General features: G+C 45.8%; 1 protein-coding gene across 2 annotated transcripts in view; it reads right to left on the bottom strand.

The window, feature by feature from the left end:
- Positions 1–23,592, bottom strand: part of LOC109902359 (histone deacetylase 4) — a 138,435-nt gene that overhangs the window by 25,967 nt on the left and 88,876 nt on the right. For both annotated transcript variants that reach the window (XM_031793896.1, XM_031793898.1), the window contains exons 12-20: positions 22,802–22,994; positions 21,856–21,989; positions 16,898–17,000; positions 14,724–14,770; positions 9,901–10,008; positions 7,563–7,618; positions 7,299–7,386; positions 6,259–6,378; positions 3,778–3,875 (exon numbers count right to left, since the gene is read on the bottom strand). In XM_031793896.1, coding sequence (XP_031649756.1) covers positions 3,778–3,875; positions 6,259–6,378; positions 7,299–7,386; positions 7,563–7,618; positions 9,901–10,008; positions 14,724–14,770; positions 16,898–17,000; positions 21,856–21,989; positions 22,802–22,994 — 947 coding nt within the window. The remainder of the gene's footprint in view (positions 1–3,777; positions 3,876–6,258; positions 6,379–7,298; positions 7,387–7,562; positions 7,619–9,900; positions 10,009–14,723; positions 14,771–16,897; positions 17,001–21,855; positions 21,990–22,801; positions 22,995–23,592) is intronic.

Here is a 23,592-nt window from a genome sequence, read left to right as displayed (position 1 = left end):
GGACCTCTTCTTGGGCCACAGCACACTTGGAGTGAGCCTCGCTTTCTGGATCTACCCCAATATCGTCCCTAGGTGCTGTAGACGCTGCTTTGGCTCTAGCAACTCTGACAATATGGGGATATAAGTCCCTTGGACAACATCATATGGCCAGCAACCATCTCTTCACAGAGAATGAACCTGTGGTCATGCACAGTCAACATAACCTCAGCATTAGCATACTGTTTGACATCCCCATGAACAAACTTCAGCTGTACTACAGGCCCATGATCTGCAACTAACTTAATTCGACCGGCCCTAACGAGTGTTTGTGTGCTGCCAGTATCAACCAAAGCCACCAACAACTTGCCATTTAGAAACACCTCACTCACATAGCTGCTCATTAACCTGCAACTCACTAGGGAGTAAACTAGACGTAGGCAAGTAGCACAAACGCACACTATCTCTGCGTGCCATACATTACGTTGTCCGCCTTATGTCCTACTAGGCCACAAGAAAAACCCTGACGGTCCCTTTGCTAATTAAAAGAAGACTTTGTGTTGTGTCTTACCATGTGTCCCACATTATCCCACAAACCGACTGCGTCTAGCAGCTGCCACTGTGTTTGCATTGGAAAAGGCCCGTTGGTCTTGACGTGCAGACATGTAGACCTCTGCGAGACGCGCCGCCTCTGCAGTAGAATTCGGATCCCTTTCCCTTTCCCAAACTCTGATTTCAGATGGAATCATCAGAAGAAATTGTTCAAGCACAACAACATCTGGGACAGTTTCAACTGGGTGCTCCGTTGGTGGTATCCAGCCCCCGGAGACGCACAAACAATTCCTGAGGGGATTCCCCCGCCTCTTGTCTTTTCTTCCCGAAAGCGCATTCTATAATTGTCTTTGCTGATATTATATTTAGTTTTGTATCGCTTCCTTAACACCGACATAATCATGAACGAAGTTAATGTCCATAGTCACATAGGCTTTTCCTGCCTTTCCTGTTAGTAGACTAGCCGGGAATCACCCACTCTTCTCTCGACCAGCCACACGTAGCCGCCATCCGTTCAAATGTTGCGAGGCACACATCGACTTCATCATTGTCAGTGACCTTGGGGAGTGACAGGTCCGACCTGCAACGTCACTGGCACCGGGCCCCTTGGATCTGGGTGCCGACTGGCGCAATCAGGCCAGCCTCTGCTTGCTCTAACCCCATCGCCCAGATGGTCTTGTGCCCCGATGCCAGCGTTGTTTTCTTGTAGATCAATAAGTGCCATCTCTAGCACCTAAGAGCCGAGCCTCCTGTCTCTGCTCCCGTTGCTTGCTCTTTTTAATGCTCCATTTCAGCAAGTCCGTGAGCTCCAGCATTGCTCACGGCTGTGGATCGCATTGCTTCTCGGGCACAGAAAACGCAGGATTGCCGATATGTGGTGGTCTGTGCGCCAATCTCTGTGGCATCCCCAGCCCACTCCACAATATATCCTGCTGTATTTCGCCTTGCTCTACTGCCATCCTTACCTGGTTCCTTGGTAGTTTTGAGGTAGCTCCCAACTCGCGCACTATCCTCGTACAGGAAACAGGCCCCCTCGTGGAGCCGGGCCGGGAGGTCGAGGTGGGGCTATAATACTATATTGCTCGTACTTACTGCATCTCATTTAGGTCTACACAAAAACAGAGGGGCTACAGTATCATTTAAGATTGGGTACATCAATCCTTTATCTCATAAAGGTCATGGACTTTGCTCGGTGTCAGCCTTTCAGATTATTGGCCATAGGTCCTCCTCTTGCCCTCAGAACAGCCTCAATTCGTTGGGGCATGGAGTGTACAAGGTGTCGAAAGCATTCGACAGGGATGCCGGCACATGTTGACTCCAATGTTTCCCACAGTCTGAAATCACAGAGTATCAACAAACAAGATTTCTTACCCTTTCCAAACAATTTCCCTTCAATCAAGCGCAGCGCCAACATAACGTGGCAGGGTGGTTTAAAAACAAAGGATAGATTTGAGCATAAATGCATAAAATGTTTCTTTATAACACAAGAGACATGCTACACATTGGTGGGGGCACAATGCTTGAGGGTTTGTCGACAGATATGTATATACAGTATATAGGTACATATGCGCCCTAATATGTATCATGTCCCACTTCTTGTACAAATCCATGTGACACATACAATACTGCGGCTTGTACAGCATGTGATCCATCTGTCTGGATGTGAGAGGGTCAGTGTGGGGTTACGTGAGGAGCAGGGTTATGTGGAGGTCTGGGGTACATTAGCAGGGCACATTGTCCTGGTTAGTATAGTATAGCGTGCAGCCAGCCAGTCAGTAGAGTGAGACAGAGTGGTTTGATGTGTGTCTATGTCTACCTGCACCGGCAACTCAGACCAATTGGCCAGACAGGCTCATCTTCAAAGTGAATCACCCTCTGCCCTGCGCCCCAACCACATGTCTGTGTGTGTGTGAGTGTGTGTGTATGTGTGGATGTACTGTACGTAAGTTTATACTTGCATGCAATGCCATGTATGCTTGTGTGTGTATGAGTAGGTGTGTATGCCTGCAAGTGTGTGTGTGTGTGTTAGTGTTGTGTGTTTGCGGGAATTGGTGTTGAGCATACGTGCATGAGTTTTGCGTGATGTTTGTGTTTTTCTGTGTGTGTGTGTGTGTTTGTGTGTGTGTGTGTGTGTGTGTGTATGTGTGTTTACTGGATGTTTATATGAACATGCTCATGTTATGTGTGTGTTTAAAGTGTGAGTGTGTAGGTGGGTTATAAATAGCCCCAGACAGCGGACCTAATGGAGTTCAGCCCTGGCATCAGCCTGCTTGGCAGACAAAAGAGGCTGCCCAAAGGACCATGTATTACAACACATCCTACTTCAAGCCTCCCTGCCTCTCAGCCATATAGAGGCCACTCATAAACTGTGAAAAAGGAGGCATTACAGTATCATGAGTTCAGCTCTTTTTGGACGAGAGACATTTCATACAGTCATGGTATAACATGACCTTTTGTTACAGTTACACTTATTTCTGCCTTGGATGTAACATTGACCTACTGTATCCTGATAATAGCTATCACTGTAAAAATAGACAATATGTGGACAATATGCACACTTTTGGGACTATCCATTTGGTTGCATTGTACAGAGCAAACTAAATCAAGTGCACCTGAAGCATATTCAAATGACTTGACGTGATGTATTTGACCCAGGTCTGACCCCAAGTGATGTTCACATGGTTGTACTTGTGCCTCCGATTTGGCAGGGATATTTGACATAAATCACCCAATCCGTTTTCTTTGTTCGTCTACATTTGTACCCCCTCTAAAAAAATCTACAGTTGTCCTGAATCTGCAATCAACTGTTTATATGTATTATATTCTAATGCTAACTGCTAACAATAGCTTACTCTATCAGTCACTTCGGCTTAAGTTGAAAGCTTTGGATGACGGCAACATCCGGTATCATCTACATTAACGTCAAGAAGGCATTGAGGGATATTGGAGTGAATCATCCCTTTAATGTGCGTCTGTAGACTTGCGGCATGACAGTAGTGTGTACATGGTTCCAGAGCTGGGAACTGTCAGGACAGACTGAGCACTGGGACCTTCAGTTTGTTGATATACACCCCTCTCCTCAGCCAAGTGCTCCCTGAGCACTTCACACACCAACAGCCATCCCCCTCCGCTGTAAATTCACCACTAAACTGGCCCCTCTCTCTTTCTCTCCCTCATGATTTCTGACCTAGCATAAGAAATCCTCATCATACTCTGTGGTAGCTAGTCTGTGTGTGACATGTGTGTTACCTGAAGGCAGCCAGGTACTCTGCGTCTCCCATGGGTGGTTCCAGTCCCCCGGTGAAAGCCATGTTCACATTGAAGCCCATGCCTGCCCCAGTGCCCACCTACAACAGACACAACATAGGTTAGTCACACACACACACACGCACACGCGCACACGCACATACACTCAAGCAAAATGACATGCATATACTGTACTATTACACACTCTAGACAATTATTCTGTAGAACAGCCTCCATCTAGGAAAAGACTGCTGGGATTGCTGCCATTTACCTGTCAAAGCTCAGACTGCACCTGCCAGACGAGAGCACACGCTCTAATATACGCACGCATGCACATACACATACACACACACACACACTAACACACTTTTACATTAAGCCTGGGCATTTTACAGACAACAACAACAATCTGACCTGAGCCTTGCTAATGACCCCGTCGTATGACCTCCTGTATCAGGAGATGTTAGATGACTGCCAATATTGTAGCAATTACCAAGGAATAACTAACAACAATTTAGTTTTCTTCAAGTTGCCAATTTGAATGTGATTAACAGGAACATTTCCAAAAATCAATTGACCCTTCTCTAAGCATCGCCCCCAGAACTTTGTCGCAAACCAATCACAGTGCTCCCAATGGATAGCAACTGTCGTCGAGTGCAACACCTCGGACAGCGTGTTGCCAATTTAGTGACTGTTATTGGTTAAAGAGGCAAGCGACAAATGCAGTTACTTTTCAGGCTGACTTTGGGGAGTTGCGAGCATTTCTATGGTTTCGATAGCATTAAGTGTATTTTGCCACTCAATTCTGCCGCAAACAAGAGTGGGAGAGGCTGTCTGTGCAACATAAGTCACAGCAACGGCGCACGCCCAGGCAGAGAAGCACCAGGGTAAGGGGGGTATGGTGGGAGAGGGGGGGATGAAAACGCTATGACGGGAACCGCAGCAGTACTGCAAATTGGTGCTGTGATGACGTCATCTAGCAACTTTAGCGACAAATTAAGAAGCCATTAGCGACCTCTCACTGAAAGATTGTTGGCAACACTGCTCAAACAGGCTCACGTTTGAAATGCATGAAAGCCAGTGAGGACAGTGGGAAATACGATTTTCTTTTGAAAAGTAATTGTTTAAATGGCTAAATAATTGAACATTGAACCAGGAGTACTCGTCACTGTGATCCTTAAATGCAGAGCCTGTTGATGAAGTGTTTGGCGTATCCCTCAGTTTTTCACAGTGTGTGTGTGTGCGTTAAGGTTGAGCGATTGTGTACATCGCCTGATTGCGCCCCATAGCGATCCTCGATAGTCGATCACTATTGGGGTGGGGGGGTCTTTCTCATGGCTACACATGTATTTCCATGGAAATATTATGTTTATTTGGAAAGTAATAAATATATATATACATTTTTTTAATATTCATGATTTGCATAAATGTAATATACTAACTATTACTCTTGTTAAAAATATGAAATGGTATTACATTTGGTGAAGAGCACATTATGACTTGTTTAGGACTCGAAACTCAACGTTTAGGACTTGAGACTTGACTTGATACTTGTCAGTCTTGACTTGAGACTTGACTCGGACTTGCCTGTCTTGACTTGGGACTTGAGTGCTAAGACTTGAGACTTACTTGTGACTTGTAAAACAATGACTTGGTCCCACCTCTGCTGAATAACTCTAATCTGCTGTTGACTTTAGGAAATGATTTGAAAGCACTAGTTGGCTCCAAAAGTGGTTAGTAACTTTGACTGCATGATGACAGTGAATTCACTGGCAAGCCACACTGCAAACCTTCATCTGAACAAATTCCCGTGAAGTAACTGTAATGACAGTCCACCTCAATGTACCCAAGAGTTTCCTGATCAGCAAGGGGTGGTCTGTGTTTAATTTCATTGTGTATTAAAAAACAAACAGTTTGAGATCATTGTGAGGGAATTTCACCAGTGGCTTCCCTGGAAAATGTTGCAACAGTAACTAAGACGGGCAGGGCTAAAGCGAAGGGTCAATTCTATGGTCATTGTTGGTTACTGAGCCAGTGATGGGTGGAAAGTATACTACCAAGTGTTTGCCTGTTGCAACATGGCACCATTTCATTTTATGGTTAGTGTTCAACAGAGTGATTCATTCAATAGGGTTGCAAAATTCAATTTTTTTCCAGAAATCCCGATTGGAAGTTTCCTCGGAATCAGGAGGGAATAAGCAGCAAATCTGGAATCCTCCAACCAGGAATTCTAGCAGACCTGGGAATTTTTGGAAAAGTGACCAGAATTCTGCAACAATACTTCAGTAAATTATTTTTCCTTAGCACGAGGAAACTATTGGTGTTGAGATCTTGCACACTGTGCAGGCAGTTGAGCTACCAGTGTCTGTCAACATGTTTGCCAGGGATGTGAAGAACAGTAAGCGCTTGTCAAAGTAAGCATAGACAAACATGCACGCAGACACACACGCACACACGAGCGTGTCCCCAACTCTGCCAACTCACCTCATCAGGCGCTCCACTGCCAGGAAAGAAGTTGCCATCGTCGTAGCGATGGAGTGACAGGTAGAGAACGTTGGGATCGCTGTAGAATGCTTGTTGTGTGCCGTTGCCATGGTGAACATCCTGACAGATATGAGAGGGGCGGGGTAGGCAGGTTTAAGTTTACTTCCTGACTCTAACAACTGATTTTGGATCAGGTCTTCACGTTAAAAACCTATTCATGAGCGTTGTGCGCTAAACAACAAAATCGAACTTGAGTCAGTCGTCAGATGGACATAGAAGAGTTACACCAAAGTAGAAAAGTGGACACCCTGAAACAAACTCTTATCAATTGTCATGCTTAGCCACTATCTAACATACCATAACCCGACAGAGTCTTTGTGACCGGTTCAGAGGGTTGAATATGTTTTAGGCATACAATTGGGTTAAGCCAGTCCTAAAAACCACATCGCTGGGTGAGAATATCTTTTACTTTGAGCTACGATATCCATTTCATTTTAACAGACCTTCCCACATAGTCAACCATATTAAAAAAAAGTGACCTAAGCTTCTATATTGAGGCATTATCTCATACAATTGACACGTTTTATTAAAGAAGGTTATTTTTTTTATCCGAGTGTCCTTTTTTTTTACAGTCTCCCCCTGCTTTATATGCCTCGACATCGAGACATTTTCTAATACAAAAAAAAGGAGCAAAAAGAAAACTGTGCTTGCTGCCTGGATGACAGGGCTAGTTGTAGAAATCTCTCTCAGTGAAAAACCGGAGGAAATGAAAAGTGGTTCAAAGACTTTGGGAAGCCGAATAATGAACCCAGCAATGATCCTGCCAACATCGAGCATCCATCTCTTCCTGAGCATGTGGACTATTTTCAATATGACAGATTCTAACGACTGATGTTATGTGTTTCATAGATCTAGAACCCTGATGTATTGTCATTATATTACACTCACAGAACATGATTTTTTTTTTTTTGTGAAAGATAGGTCACATCCTTTGTTGCCTTATTCTGCGTGGAAGCACAGGAAGTCCAAGGTAAACTTACCCAATCCACAATCAGGATCTTACTGACACTGAGCCTCTGCTGCAAGAGTTTAGCAGCGATGGCCACTGAGTTGAAGTAACAGAATCCCCTATGTGATGTAATGTTAAGAGAGGAGGGGGGGAGAGAAAAAAATGATATACATTTTGTGAGTCTGACAGGTTCTGAACATTTGATTTTGCCTCGAAATCTCTCTACTGTTCCGTAATGACGTCAACAAGATCTGTTCGAATGAGACGGAAGAAGCATAAAAGGGGTGGGACTTACATAGGTGTACTCTCCTCTGCATGGTGTCCAGGGGGCCGGACTACAGCAAAACCATTCTGCCAATCAGAGTAGACAGAACCATATTACCCATCATTTTTTATTTAACCTTTATTTAACTAGGCAAGTCAGTTAAGAACAAATAATTATTTACAATTACAGTCTACACCAGCCAAACCCAGACAATGCTGGGCCAATTGTGCACTGCTCTATGGGACTCCCAATCATTACTGGTTGTGATACAGCCTGGATTTGAACCAGGGTGTCTGTAGTGGCACCTCTAGTACTAAGCTGCAGTGCCTTAGACCGCTGCACCACTTGGGAGCTCAATAAGGCCTTGAGCAGTCACAGACTGAAATACACTCATACTCAGATTAACGCATAGCCCCAAAAACGCACACACGAAAACACACACTTACACATATATACAGGATATGAACACCAACTCGTGCACACACACACGCATGCACGCATTCCAGTTTCTCCATGCAATATTTAGTTCTCTTCCTCTCTGACCTTAAATCCCGCTATAGCTCACAGTTAATTGTTTTGCCATTGACAGGGCGGAGGGCCAGACACTGCTGATGACACAGACACAACCCCTGCCACCACACACACACACACACACACACACACACACACACACACACACACACACACACACACACACACACACACACACACACACACACACACACACACACACACACACACACACACACACGTGGCTGTCAGCTGGGTGTAGCAGTGCGAGACGTGGATGCTGTGTTAATGTGGGGACCTAGGGGACTCCCGCGCCGACTGTTTAGGGTCCTTGTGTAACATGGGGACGCCCAGTGTTTGGGGGCCGTGACTGACTGTGGTATGCAGGGACATGGTGAGGGGACCTGTGTCCCTGTAGTCCAGTCTAATGATGTTGAGGCAGCTGCTGTAGATTACTGCACTCCACCTCGCCTGTCCACAGAGGATATTATTCTAGCAGAGGGAGAGGAGGGACTCAGATCCTGTCTGACGATAGGGGCCACTTTCAAAGAGCTGTATGTGTGAGAGCGAGCGTGTCTGATTTAAAAACGTTGAAGATGCTGATGGAATGCTGACTCGGACAGGCCAGGGGGGATGCAGGTGATGCTAGAGTCTGCCCCCCCTCTCGGGGTTGCGTGTGTGTGTGTATGCTAAGATGGTGTTAAGAGGCAAGGGGATAACTTCCTGTGACCTCTAACCCCTATGTAGAGTGCAGGAATTTTCATGACTATTTCAGGTCCTTATTCCTAGACAGAGAGAGACCATGTCCTCGATAAATCCATTGGGATGATTGAAAAATAGATGAATGGATGAACAAACAAGTCGGTGAATGAATCAAACAAGTAAATGAATCAAACCCTCATCTCAGTAACAATAACAAGTGTTGTTCACTAGATGGCATACATACTCATTTCAACTGATACACTCCTAACAATAACCTTCAAATAACAATATATCATGCTTTCAACTCTACTATAACAATGAGAGTGCTTGTTGAAGTCACTAGTCCTAGCAGAAACTCCATGTGAGTGTTAGTAATTTAGCATGCTATACTAACGGCTCTGAGAGGAATCATCATTAGTCTCCATTAGCCAGCTCTGCTCTGATGCAGTGTGCAGGCTACCGAATGGCGCAGCAGTCTAAGGCACTGCATCTCAGTGCTAGAGGCGTCACTACAGATACCCTGGTTTGAATCCAGGCTGTATCACTACCGGCTGTGATTGGGAGTCCCAGTGTCATCCAGGTTTGGCCGGTGTAGGCCGTCATGGCAAATAAGAATTTGTTCTTAACTGACTTGCCTAGTTAAATGTGTGTGTTAGCAGAGACTGTTAGCGTTAGCAACTTACTGGTCCCCATGCGCTAGGTCGCCAGCGGGGTTCAAGTGATAATCCAGCACGGTCACAGACACAGGAAGGCAGGAGGGGAAAGCGGGGGTGTCTGTCTGAAAGCTTTGCGGTGGGGAGGGGGGCATTCCTACCGAGTCTGTAGGTGTTAAGAGTGAGTACGGCTAACGATGCTATATTAACGATGATACACAAGCCCTTTCATTCACTTGAGTGGGGCTAGCGTTAGCACTGCTAATGAGGTCTAATTATCAATGTTCCACTCTGCCACCTGTTCACCTGAGATGTTGCTAGCATTAGCATTTAGCATCAGTTGCGAGATGGCATTATCTTTGGTAATAGGCATACAGACAGACAGACAGACAGACAGACAGACAGACAGACAGACAGACAGACAGACAGACAGACAGACAGACAGACAGACAGACAGACAAACACATAGACAAACACATGGTGACGAGGGACATGAGGCTAACCTTGAGCTCTGCAGCCGCCACTTTGAAGCAAAGCTCCACGACGGAGCCCACAGCTAGACGAGCAGCGCTGGACGAGTGGACCTCGTTCCAAATGGTGTCGCTGTCCACCTGTGAGCACAAGCACAAATGCACATTTATATAATGCACATTATCAACTGGGTGGTTCGAGCCATGAATGCTGATTGGCTGACAGCCATGGTATATCAGACCGTATACCACGGGTATAACAAAACATTTATTTTTACTGCTCTAATTACGATGGTAACAAGGCACCTCAGGAGTTTGTGGTATATGACCAATATACCACGGCTAAGGGCGGTATTCAGGCACTCCGCGTTGCGTCGTGCATAAGAACACCCCGTAGCCGTGGTATATTGGCCATACACCACACCTCCTCGTGCATTATTACTTAAATATGGACTAACGAATTGAGGCTGTTCTGAAGGCAAACGGGGGTGCAACTCAACATTAGGAAGGTGTTCTTAATGTTTGTGTATAGCCTAAATGTATAATACAATGGGACAATATAAACAGTATAAATTGTATATAAATTGTACATGTATAATGTACAATATAAACAGGTTAAATAATACAATGGGGCAATGGTGGACCGGGATTGTTGTGGTGCTATCTGTCCTCGCAGCCCTTCCAGAGGTAGAGCGAGTGACAGTAGGTATGAGTACACAAGCCACAGTACAAAGCCCCTAACCACACTCGCACACAGTGTTACAAATCTATTGTATCCCAGCTTGCACAGAGAGAAGGGAAAAAAGGGACTTGATTGCTGAGCAAAAAGAGGCCGTAGTAAAGAGACCCTCAGAGTGAGTTTACGGGGTCTATCCAACTGACGTGAATGACTCCCGTTCGAGACACACACACACAGGTCAATCCAAAGGGCAGGGGAAAATACTTTGCTCTTCACACGTCTGTCCGCCAAGAGAGTCTTTGAACGTGCTTATACTGGGGTCCCACTGGGGATGCTAGTAGAGGTGTGATTTTAAAGTGGAGGAGAGAGGGGAGATGGCTTACTGTATATTCACAGACATGGAGTGTCAATATTGAGCCAAGCGAGTAAGTTTGGAAGAGATGGGGGGTATAGATGGAGAGGAATATTGGAGAGAGATGGGGGATGGGTTGGGGGGAGCTGGCTAGTCTTGGTGTTGTGGATATGTGTGCGTGTGTGTGTGTGTCTCGCTATGTGGTCAAAGAGAGAGGCCAGGCATTCATCAATCAGGGCTGATTATGCTGACACACGCCTGCCCAGTGGCCCCAATCTCTCTCACACACACAAATACTATTTTCCCTAACCCCTAACCCCTAACCTTAACTCCTATCCCTAAACCTAACCCCTAACCTTAACTCCTATCCCTAAACCTAACCTTAACTCCTATCCCTAAACCTAACCCCTAACCTTAACTCCTATCCCTAAACCTAACCCCTAGCCTTAACTCCTATCCCTAAACCTAACCCCTAACCTTAACTCCTATCCCTAAACCTAACCCCTAACCTTAACTCCTATCCCTAAACACCTAACCCCTAACCTTAACTCCTATCCCTAAACCTAACCCCTAACCTTAACTCCTATCCCTAAACCTAACCCCTAACCTTAACTTCTATCCCTAAACCTAACCCCTAACCTTAACTCCTATCCCTAAACCTAACCCCTAACCTTAACTCCTATCCCTAAACCTAACCCCTAACCTTAACTCCAATCCCTAAACCTAACCCCTAACCTTAACTCCTATCCCTAAACCTACCCCCTAGCCTTAACTCCTATCCCTAAACCTAACCCCTAACCTTAACTCCTATCCCTAAACCTAACCCCTAACCTTAACTCCTATCCCTAAACCTAACCCCCTAACCTTAACTCCTATCCCTAAACCTAACCCCTAACCTTAACTCCTATCCCTAAACCTAACCCCTAACCTTAACTCCTATCCCTAAACCTAACCCCTAACCTTAACTCCTATCCCTAAACCTAACCCCTAACCTTAACTCCTATCCCTAAACCTAACCCCTAACCTTAACTCCTATCCCTAAACCTAACCCCCTAACCTTAACTCCTATCCCTAAACCTAACCCCTAACCTTAACTCCTATCCCTAAACCTAACCCCTAACCTTAACTCCTATCCCTAAACCTAACCCCTAACCTTAACTCCTATCCCTAAACCTAACCCCTAACCTTAACTCCTATCCCTAAACCTAACCCCTAACCTTAACTCCTATCCCTAAACCTAACCCCTAACCTTAACTCCTATCCCTAAACCTAACCCCTAACCTTAACTCCTATCCCTAAACCTAACCCCTAACCTTAACTCCTATCCCTAAACCTAACCCCTAACCTTAACTCCTATCCCTAAACCTAACCCCTAACCTTAACTCCTATCCCTAAACCTAACCCCTAACCTTAACTCCTATCCCTAAACCTAACCCCCAACCTTAACTCCTATCCCTAAACCTAACCCCTAACCTTAACTCCTATCCCTAAACCTAACCCCTAACCTTAACTCCTATCCCTAAACCTAATCCCTAACCTTAACTCCTATCCCTAAACCTAACCCCTAACCTTAACTCCTATCCCTAAACCTAACCCCTAACCTTAACTCCTATCCCTAAACCTAACCCCTAACCTTAACTCCTATCCCTAAACCTAACCCCTAACCTTAACTCCTATCCCTAAACCTAACCCCTAACCTTAACTCCTATCCCTAAACCTAACCCCTAACCTTAACTCCTATCCCTAAACCTAACCCCTAACCTTAACTCCTATCCCTAAACCTAACCCCCAACCTTAACTCCTATCCCCAAACCTAACCCCTAACCTTAACTCCTATCCCTAAACCTAACCCCTAACCTTAACTCCTATCCCTAAACCTAACCCCTGAAATATACTTTTTATAAGTGAGGACAGGCAACATGTCCGAATTTTAGTTGGTTTACAATTCTTGTGAGGACTTCTGGTACCCACAAGTATAGTAAAACATGCAAACACGCACAACTACATACAGTACATCTCTACACCTCCACGCACTCTACACACCACTAGTCCATGCTCCACACACTGTTGCACAAACTCTACACACAGCTCTAAAATCTACACACTGCTGTAACACACTTAGCAGAGATACTCTTAACTCCTCTTTGACCTTGCAACCAACTTGAAGTCACACACATACACACACACACACACACAGACGCATACACAGACACCTGGGATGACCAACTGAATTCCGAGATGGAATAATCTTAAGAGAAGGAAACACCTGGCAGAGGGAAAGAGAGAGGAGGAGAGAGAAAGAGGGAGTGTGTGGGGACCTGCAGGGTGTCTGTGAACCTTGGGGTCTCCGACAGACTCAGCACACATTAACTGTGGCGATCCCTGCCTGCTGCATTTGGCCTTCAGTTGCATGAACGCTCGAGGCTAGAGGGAAAAAAAGGAAAACGTGGGCCTTTTCAAGTCACGCCAAGAAGGACTTTGTCACGAATTACGGGTCTGTGGTGCATTTATGATAAAAAGAAAACTGCGGGGAATGGAGGGGTGAGGGGAAGAGAGGGAAGATGGGTTGGGTGAGAGGGATGGTGAGTTGACTGAAGAGTGATGGCTGCACCAGAGAAGTGAGTGAGTGAGTGAGTGAGGGAGCGAGCAAGTGAGAAAGTGATCAAGTTATTACGTAATAAAGTGAGCAAGCTAAAAAAAAACTAAGAAGAAGAAATGTGACGACGTGCAGAGGGACAAACTGAGGAGTGTGTAAAAAAGTAAAAGAGAATATTGAGCGAGGGAGGGACACTGCAGTTCCAGCCACTAACAGAGCAGAAAGCGTAACGTTGGAAAAGTAGAGTAGTCCTGACAAAAGCGACTTTTGAGAGTAAGACCGAGTAAGGAGTGAAAGACGCACGCCAGTAACACCAAGAGCAAAAGGGGGATAAAAGAGAGGGGAAAGCGAGGGACCAGAGACCAAAGAGAGTGGGGAGAGAGGGGGGAGCGTGTTGGAATGAAAGAGGGGTTCGTTCTGCTCAGGCTGACAGGGTAATTTGATGAGCGGAGGCGCTGTGCTGGGACGACAGGAAGACAACAATTTAGTCCCATTTCCATAAAACAGAGCAGAGCCCCTTCTGTTTCCTACCAACGGCAGCAGACACTGTAACAGACTCAACTAGCTACCCCCGAGAGAGGGGGGTGGACAGGGGAAGGGAGAGGCAGGGAGAGAGGGGTGGGGGAGAGACAGGGAGAGTTAGGGTGGGGAGAAGAGAACTGTGGAGAAGAAGTGAGGGTGTGGGTGTGAGGGGGGGGGGGGTAAAGAGCAAGGGAGAGAGAGGGAGATGGAAAATCAGACCAACATACTGACCTAGGGATCGACAAACACACATAACCTGAGTTCACCCACTCACTCCAAAACACGCACACACACACACACACACACACACACACACACACTCTGAAACACATATAATACCTTTACTTTCACAAGCACACTGAAGTGGAAGCACACATGTGCACGCGCACCCAAAAACACACACACACACACAGACACCATTGTCGCCCCCCCCCCCTCTCCTAAGTGTCCCTCTGAACACACAATACACAGGCAGTGCACTCCCCACCCACACACGCTCTACAGCACACAGCATCATGTTCATAGAAAACATCTGGTCACAATTACCCACTCGACAGAAAGCAGAGCAACAGTTTTGGTTGCCTCTGGTGCTCCAGGGTGGTGTGTGTGCGTGTGTGTGCGTGTGTGTGTGTGTGTGGTGGGAGAACAAACAGCAACATTATTTCTACAGGGGAGTAGAAGAGAAGAAGTAGAAGAGAGTGACTTACCCCCACCCCTCCACAAGGCAGCCTCACAAACATGGGAGTAACTGAACCTGAGAAAGAGAGAGAAAAAGAGGGAGAGAGAGAGCGAGAGCGAGAGCGAGAGAGAGAGAGAGAGAGAGAGAGAGAGAGAGAAAGAGAGGTTAGAGGGGACCGCCAGAATACTCATGGACACCCAGGACTTTCAGCAGGTGCCTTGACCTCTGAACTCCAGACTCTGACCACATGAACTTCCACAGAGGAGAGAATACACAGATGCCATTTTAAATGTGGTAGGAAAAAAATGACGAACCTCTCTCTCTCTTAGTGTAAACAACTTGATTTTGTCAAACCTTTCTTCCCTCCTCTCCCCTCTTGTTGTGACAACAAATTAGTAACACACTTTCACTTTCTTCTTCATTCAGTCACCCTCTTTTCCATCCCTCCCTCGCTCACCCCTTCATCCCACTTATCCATTGTTCCTGTGACAGTACTGTATACCATAGTTGTGAATATGAAGTGACGGTATGTTACGGTATGTAACATAACCTAAGAGTTGTCCAACCCCCTTGTCATGCAGTATGCATAGTAGAAAGTATTCTAGTCCTTCCAGACAAGAAGCGCCTGCAAGATGACTAGGTTAGACATTATATCCCACCTTGAGATACAAATCTATCTTGACCGGTACAAATTCTAGCAAAACATCGTCAAGTGGAAACCCCAAACCCTTAATACAACACCCTGCATGATTTGAGAATATACGCTAGCAACATTTCACCTTTTGGCCTGAACATTTAAAATGTGTCTAGGTTAACGTTCACTCTTCTTAGTGGGCCCTGAGTTGATCGTAACACTGCATTAATATGAATTCATATAGCAGACGCTCCTGGATTGACTCATCACACACACACACACACACACACACACACGCGCACACGGACACACACACGAACCCACACACACACGGACACACACAGACACACGAACACATACACACGAACACACACACACACACACACACACACACACACACACACACACACACACACACACACACACACACACACACACACACACACACACACACACACACACACACACACACACACACACACCATTGATGCAAGACAGCATATACAACAATCACACACAGTTGAACACAGTCCAAAACAGTGGTTCCCCTGGGGGTATTTGGCCTATCCACAGGGGGGTACTGTTTTCATGAGTCTTACTGGTAAAATGCACATGAGGTTGTCCTTCAGGGGTACTCCGGGCAGAGCAAAATGTACTGTGGTACAGTAACCAAAAAAGGTTGAGAGCCTCTGGTCCAAAAAAGTACCAAAAATGTAATGACTACCTTACTCCACAGACACTGCTGGCTAAGAGGCTAACTCAGCTATGAAAGCCAGAGTGGTCATAGTGAGATGTTTGAGCCAAAAAGTCAGTCTCTCTCACTCTCCCAACCCGAGAGGAAATCTTTAGGTGATGGATCAGTAAACCTTGGGAGGGAGTAAACAAGGAGGGGTGATGTCATGGAAAATGGTGTGTGTGTGTGCGTGCATGTGTGCATGCGTGTTCATTATTGGCAGAGAGGTGGCGAACAGCTGGGCCAACAGCTTAGAGGTAGATTTGAGCAAGTTCCACAAGTTTCAAATCGGAACAAGAAAAAAACAAAAAGAATAGAACCAAAACAAATTTTTTAAAGGCTGTCGTTTAGGTAAACAGAACAATCTCTTTGGAGATGTACTGAGTTTCCCTGCTTTGGTCTACACAGAAGGCAATAATGTAGATAAGGTTGATAATGGTCCTGTAGAGGAACACAATCCTTAGACCAGGCCTTGCCCTGTAATAATAGACAGCCGAGGTGTAAGAGGAGGGAGAGAGCTGTTATTGTATTATTGTCGTAACACTGTCATACTTTAGGCAATCTTGATCATTTACTTTGTAGCTATATGGGTCAACCTTAACTGCCTGACATGCGTTGATGTCCGTGGAAGACGAGGTGACAATTTGACTTCGGTGGAAGTTGGGATTCGCCCTGCACAATATACCATGAGCATCTACACAACGGATCCTGTTAAGTGTTGCTTTGCACAAAGGGTCTCAGGAATGCTGATCTAGCACCAGTTTTTCCTTTTAGATCACAATGAATAGGATTATATGGACAGATCCTAGAGTAGCACTCCAGGTGTAGGACGTACTGTCTAGTTTCTGTCGAAGTGGGTTGGTTCCATACAGAAGGACGTGGGCCTCAGAGTGAACCGTCTGCAGTTCTTCCAGTGAGGCTTTCCGCCCCCGTATACACTGCAGAGAAGGGGGGGAGAGAAAGAAAGAGAGTTGGTCAATTTTATTTGTATTTTATTTATATTTCTTTCACCTTTACTTAACCAGGTAGGCCTGTACAACTGCGACCTGGCCAAGATAAAGCAAAGCAGTGCGACACAAACAACACATGGGATAAACAAACGTACAGTCAATATCACAATAGAAAAATCTATATACAGTGTGTGCAAATGTAGTAAGATTAGGGAGGTAAGGCAATAGATAGGCCATAGTGGTGAAATAATTACAATTTAGCAATTAAACACTGGAGTGATAGATGTGCAGAAGATGAATGTGCAAGTAGAGATAGTGGGGTGCAAAGGAGCAACAAAAAAAATAACAATATGGGGATGAGGTAGTTGGGTGGGCTATTTACAGATGGGCTGTGTACAGGTGCAATGATCGGTAAACTGCTCTGACAGCTGATGCTTGTGAGGGAGATATAAGACTCCAGCTTCAGTGATTTTTGTAATTCGTTCCAGTCATTGGTAGCAGCAAACTGGAAGGAAAGACAGCCAAAAGAGGAGTTGGCTTTGGGGATGACTAGTGAAATATACCTGCTGGAGCGCGTGCTATGGGTGGGTGCTGCTATGGTGACCAGTGAGCTGGTCTTAACCTAGCAAAGACTTATAGATGACCTGGAGCCAGTCGGTTTGGTGATGAATATGAAGAGAGGGCCATCCAACAAGAGCATACAGGTCACAGTGGTGGGTAGTATATGGGGCTTGGTGACAAAACAGATGGCACTGTGATAGACTACATCCAGTTTGCTGAGTAGCATTGGAGGCTATTTTGTCAATTTCATGCTGCCAAACATACCCTCGTAAAACTGACTATCCTACCGATCCTTGACTTCGGCAGGATAGTTAGTTTTACGAGGGTATGTTTGGCAGCATGAGTGAAGGATGCTTTGTTGCGAAATAGGAAGCCGATTCCAGATTTAATTTTGCATTGGAGATGCTTGTGAGTCTGGAAGGAGAGTTTACAGTCTAACCAGACACCTAGGTATTTGTAGTTGTCCACAAATTCTAAGCCAGAACTGCGCAGAGTAGTGATGCTGGGTTGGCAGGTGCGTGCAGCAATCGGTTGAAGAGCATGCATTTAGATTTACTTGCATTTAAGAGCAGTTGGAGTCCACGGAAGGAGTATTGTATGACATTGAAGCTCGTCTGGAGGTTTGTTAACACAGTGTCCAAAGAAGGGCCAGAAGTATACAGAATGGTGTCGTCTGCTTGGAGGTGGATCAGAGAATCACCAGCGGCAAGAGCGACATCATTGATGTATACAGAGAAAAGAGTCAGCCTGAGAATTGAACCCTGTGGTACCCCCATAGTGACTGCCAGATGTCCGTATAACAGGCCCTCCGATTTGACACACTGAACTCTATCTGAGAAGTAGTTGGCGAACCGTGCAGTCATTTGAGAAACCAAGGCTGTTGAGTCTGCAGATAAGAATGCAGTGATTGACAGAGCCAAAAGCCTTGGCCAGGTTGATGAAGACGGTTGCACAGTATTGTCTTTTATCGATGGTGCTTATGATGTTGTTTAGGACCTTGAGCATGGCTGAGGTGCACTCATGACCAGCTCGGAAACCAGATTGCACAGCGGAGAAGGTACGGTGGGATTCGAAATGGTCGGTGATTTGTTTGTTAACTTGGCTTTCGAAGACTTTAGAAAGGCAGGGTAAGATAGATAAAGGTCTGTAACAGTTTGGGTCTAGAGTCTGATTTCCAATCTTTAGGGATCTCAGACAATACGAAAGAGAGGTTGAACAGGCTAATAATAGGGGTTGCAACAATAGCGGCGGATAATTTTAGAAAGGGTCCAGATTGTCTAGCCCGGCTGATTTGTATAGGTCCAGATTTTGCAGCTCTTTCAGAACATAAGCTGTCTGGATTTGTGTGAAGGAGAAATGGGGAGGCTTGGGCAAGTTGCTGTGGGGTTGCAGAGCTGTTGACCGGGGTAGGGGTAGCCAGGTGGAAAGCATGGCCAGCCACAGAAAAATTATTATTGAAATTCTCGATTGTCGTGGATTTATCGGGGGTGACAGTGTTTCCAAGCCTCAGTGCAGTGGGCAGCTGGCAGGAGGTGCTCTTATTCGCCATGGACTTTACAGTGTCCCAGAACTTTTTGGAGTTTGTGCTCCATGATGCAAATTTCTTGCCTTTTCTTTCCTAACTGCCTGTGTATATTTGTTCCTAACATCCCTGAAAAGTTACATATTGCGGGGGCTATTCGATGCTAATGCAGTACGGCACAGGATGTTTTTGTGCTGGTCAAGTGCAGTCAAGTCTGGAGTGAACCAAGGGCTATATCTGTTCTTAGTTCTACATTTTTTGAATGGGGCATGCTTATTTAAGATGGAGAGGAAAGAACTTTTAAAAGAATAACCAGCAATCCTCTAATGACGGAACAAGGTCAATATCCTTCCAGGATACCCAGGCCAGGTCGATTAGAAAGGTCTGTTCGCTGAAGTGTTTTAGGGAGCGTTTGACAGTGATGAGGGGTGGTCGTTTGACCGAGGACCCATTACGGACGCAGGCAATGAGGCAGTGATCGCTGAGATCCTGGTTGAAGACAGCAGAGGTGTATTTAGAGGGCAGTTTGGTCAGGATGATATCTATGAGGGTGCCCGTGTTTACGGATTTAGGTTTGTACCTGGTTCATTGATAATTTGTGTGAGATTGAGGGCATCTAGTTTGTATTGTAGGATGGCCGGGGTGTTAAGCATATCCCAGTTTAGGTCACTTAAAAGTACAAAGATAAAGATAAATGGGGGGCAATTAATTCACATATGGTGTCCAGGGCACAGCTGGGGGCTGAAGGTGGTCTATAACAAGTGGCAAAGGTGAGAGACTTGTTTCTGGAAAGGTGGATTTTTAAAAGTAGAAGCTCCAACTGTTTGGGCACAGACCTGGATAGCATGACAGAACTCTGCAGGCCATCTCTGCAGTAGATTGCAACTCCACCCCCTTTGGCAGTTCTATCTTGGCGGAAAATGTTGTAGTTGGGGACGGAAATTTCAGAATTTTTGGTGACCTAAGCCAGGATTCAGACACGCCTAGGACATCAGTGTTGGCGGAGTGTGCAAAAGCAGTGAAAAAAACAAACTTAGGGAGGAGGCTTCTGATATTAACATGCATGAAACCAAGGCTTTTACGGTTACAGAAGTCAACAAATGATAGCGCCTGGGGAACAGGTGTGGAACTAGGGGCTACAGGGCCTGGTAACACTTACTATGACACCAGAATCTGTAATTGTGTACCCATTTGTTATAATGTACTGCTATTTTACTAATCCCCAAGGGCCACCTGAGCTTTTGATGGACAAGAGGGATGGAAAGGATGGAGGGATGGAAGGATGAAAAGGAGAGAGTGAAGGAGGGACGGGGTGTGGGGGCAGCAGGGTAACACCTGCAGCCAGGAATCTCCAATTAGTAACAGTGGTGGTCGTAAATGAGGTCTGAAAGGGGTGAGAGAGAGAGAGAGAGAGAGAGAGAGAGAGAGAGAGAGAGAGAGAGAGAGACAGGAGAGGAAGTCTGGGGACGGAATTTGTTTGCTTGCTTATTTGTTGATGTTATTTCTGTTTGTGCCATTCGGGAAAGACAGACAGGCAGCAGTGCAACCAAGCGTAGCGATGGCGCAATGAACGAGTGAGACGCGGGAGAGATCAGACACAGGAGACCCGCACACTCTAGGAGCTCAGATGCAATAACTGAATAGCCTCATAACCGGTGTTTCGACAGACACGCTGTCTTCATCAGGGTATAATGACAAACACTGCGGGTCACCAGTTTATATCGTGTCAAAGGACACGCGCAGGTGTCTGTAATCATGGCCGGGTGTGGCTTGAAATCACTGGTTCATTTACAGATATAAATAGAACGTATAAAAAAACATGAATGGATAGCATTACGGTCATAGATACAATTTGGCTTCCATAGGCCTACAAATACTTTCAATGAATAGCAAAATTACAAGAATGGCTTCAGATCATAGTCTACGTTGAGACCGAAGGGGAGCAAGGGTCTTTAAATTAAAGATAAAGACACACACACACACACACACACACACACATGCAACGCACACAGCGATGCAGGAAAGATTATCCCCATTTAGGAACCATTAGACTGTTTTTAGACCTCTCGGATGAAGAGAAAATAATGTCTATTACTGAGAAAATGTGTGTGTGTGTGCATCTGTGTGTGGTAATTGTGTGTGTGCATGCATGAGTGCGTGTATGTGGATTGTCACAGAACAGGTGCAGGGCGTGATAAGACCCACTATAAGCTTTTTATCTCTGCCAGCGCTTCAAAACAACCTAATACTTCAAAACAAGGCCCTAAGCTAAACAATGATCTAAGGTCAGTTTAGATTTTTCTTCTGCCACATGGTTAAGGTTTGGCAAGGGTTAGCTGATCCTAGATCTGTGCTTATGGGCAACTTGCTGTGGGGTGTTTTGTCAATGGGAAGGTCGTGCAGCATGGTTTAACACTGCCCCCTCCTGGTCAGAAATGGTGCCTTAGAACACTCTGAAAGTGGAATAATGGGTCCATCGCTGTAGTCTAGGTTAGATGGGAAAAGGAAGCCACGTTCGACTATTGATATAGGACGGTCGAACAAGCTTCCTCAGTTACTCTGACAGAATTTATACTCTAAATTGGATTTCTCCCCTTAAGTCTCTGCACTAATCTGAAAAGACTGTATGGGTGAAAACACAGAGCAGGCCTCAATATAACCTCTGCTTTTAGGTCAGTGCTTAAAAATGAGGGAAACAATGTGTCAGTATAGATGATTGATACACATCCAATAGATGAGCTTTGGTGATGGTCTCCGTACCTCACACTGGCCCCTCAGTCCTGTCTCTTGGAGTCGAGACCAGATGCTCTGGATGCGTCCGGCGTGCTCTGGGTGTGTGTTGGTGTTGCCACACATACACTGGTGCTTCTGCATCAACGTGTCATACACCAGTCCTGGAGGGTGATGGGAACACACACACAGAGTTAGGAAAAACTAGGGAGACAATAACCGTGTCCGAATACCCGTATGTACATGCCTTCTAAATATTAGGCATTTTGGGTATGTGAAAAATCGAACGTTTTATAGTATGTGACAATTTTGGAAATGTGGTATGCTTTAAATGCCAGGATGTCATACTAATTTTGGCATTTGATTTTAGTAGACTCTCGTGTGCTTGACAACGGCTGATTAATCAGATAAATTGACGTGCTGTGCCAAAATGAACGAACGGCGGCAGTCAACGCAATCGCGCATTAGACGACACACTCTCAGTATGGATGAGCCTAGTGTGTTGACATTTGATGCTTACTGCGTTCGTTTGTACTGAACAGTATGTTCTAAATAGTATGTAGTACGATTAGTATTTAGTACACAGTATGTCGTTTTGGTAAGTAGTAGGCAAGCCAGATTTTGCACACGGCCATAGATTCTCAGTGCACTCCCCTCCCTTTCTCTTTCTCTCTCTCAAACACATGCACGCACGCACACACACACACACACAGACAGATACAGACACCCACACCCTGCACTCCATGGCTGATCAGTATGCTGGACACTGGGGCTCTCAGAGTGGTTTAGAGGGGAACGAGTCAAGGACTTGATTCTTTTTTCAGGGAGAGAGGACACATTAATCTAAGAGAACAGGCAGCTAAGCCCTTGCAGACTGAAGGTTAGAGAGAGAGAACGATAGAGTGATTTGAGCGTGTGTGTGATTGTGTGGATGAGTGCGCACGTGTGTTAGTGTGTGTGGGTCAAGGGTGCTTGCCGGTGGTGAAGCGAGGCTTGGTGGGTGGTTCCTGCTGCACCACGATGGGAGGGAAGCAAGCCGAGGCAGGAGATGATTGGGCCCTGGAGAGGGGGCGGTGCGCTGGGAAGGTGATTGACAGGCCGGCTGCCTCCATCGAAGCCTGGTAGTTCCTCAACTGGTGGATTCTCTGCTGCTCCAACAACACATCCTGCTGCTCACAGAGAGAGAGACAGAGAGAAACAGAAAGAGAGAGAGACAGAAAGAGAGAGAGAAAGAGTGACAGACAGAGAGGCAGAGAGAGAGAAAGAGAGATATTACACACACGTAAGTGCTCTCTCTCTCACACACACACACACACACACACCAAATGCAGCTATCGTGTGCATCTGTTGAACTGCTGCAAGATATCTTAGTAGCCAGAAGATGGCGCTTGATGCGTTTCCATTATCACAGCCAGACTGACATGAATCAGACAAATGCTTTGTAAGTATGCAGGTATTCAAATGATCTCATTGATAGTCACCCCAATTCTTATTAAAGACTACTGGTGGGGCTGGCTATAGGTGATTGTCGTTAAGGAGCTATTGGGATTCAGATTCGCAAACTGTACTGCCACTAAGTGAATTGCCACTACTGTAACTAACAGACCAGGATTCGATTGGGCATCGCTCCTGTTCTAACACTGCATTTCCCAGGGGCCCCCAGTGCTCTACTTCCTACCAGGGGATGTAGGGTTTGTGGGCGTCATGGCAACAGGGAGGACAGTTGATTGGATTTGGACTGACTGCATGGGCTGTATGTTAGAAAGG

The sequence above is a fragment of the Oncorhynchus kisutch genome, linkage group LG2 (assembly GCF_002021735.2).
Source record: "Oncorhynchus kisutch isolate 150728-3 linkage group LG2, Okis_V2, whole genome shotgun sequence".
Lineage (NCBI taxonomy): Eukaryota > Metazoa > Chordata > Actinopteri > Salmoniformes > Salmonidae > Oncorhynchus > Oncorhynchus kisutch.
This window is presented reverse-complemented; position numbering and strand designations above follow the sequence as displayed.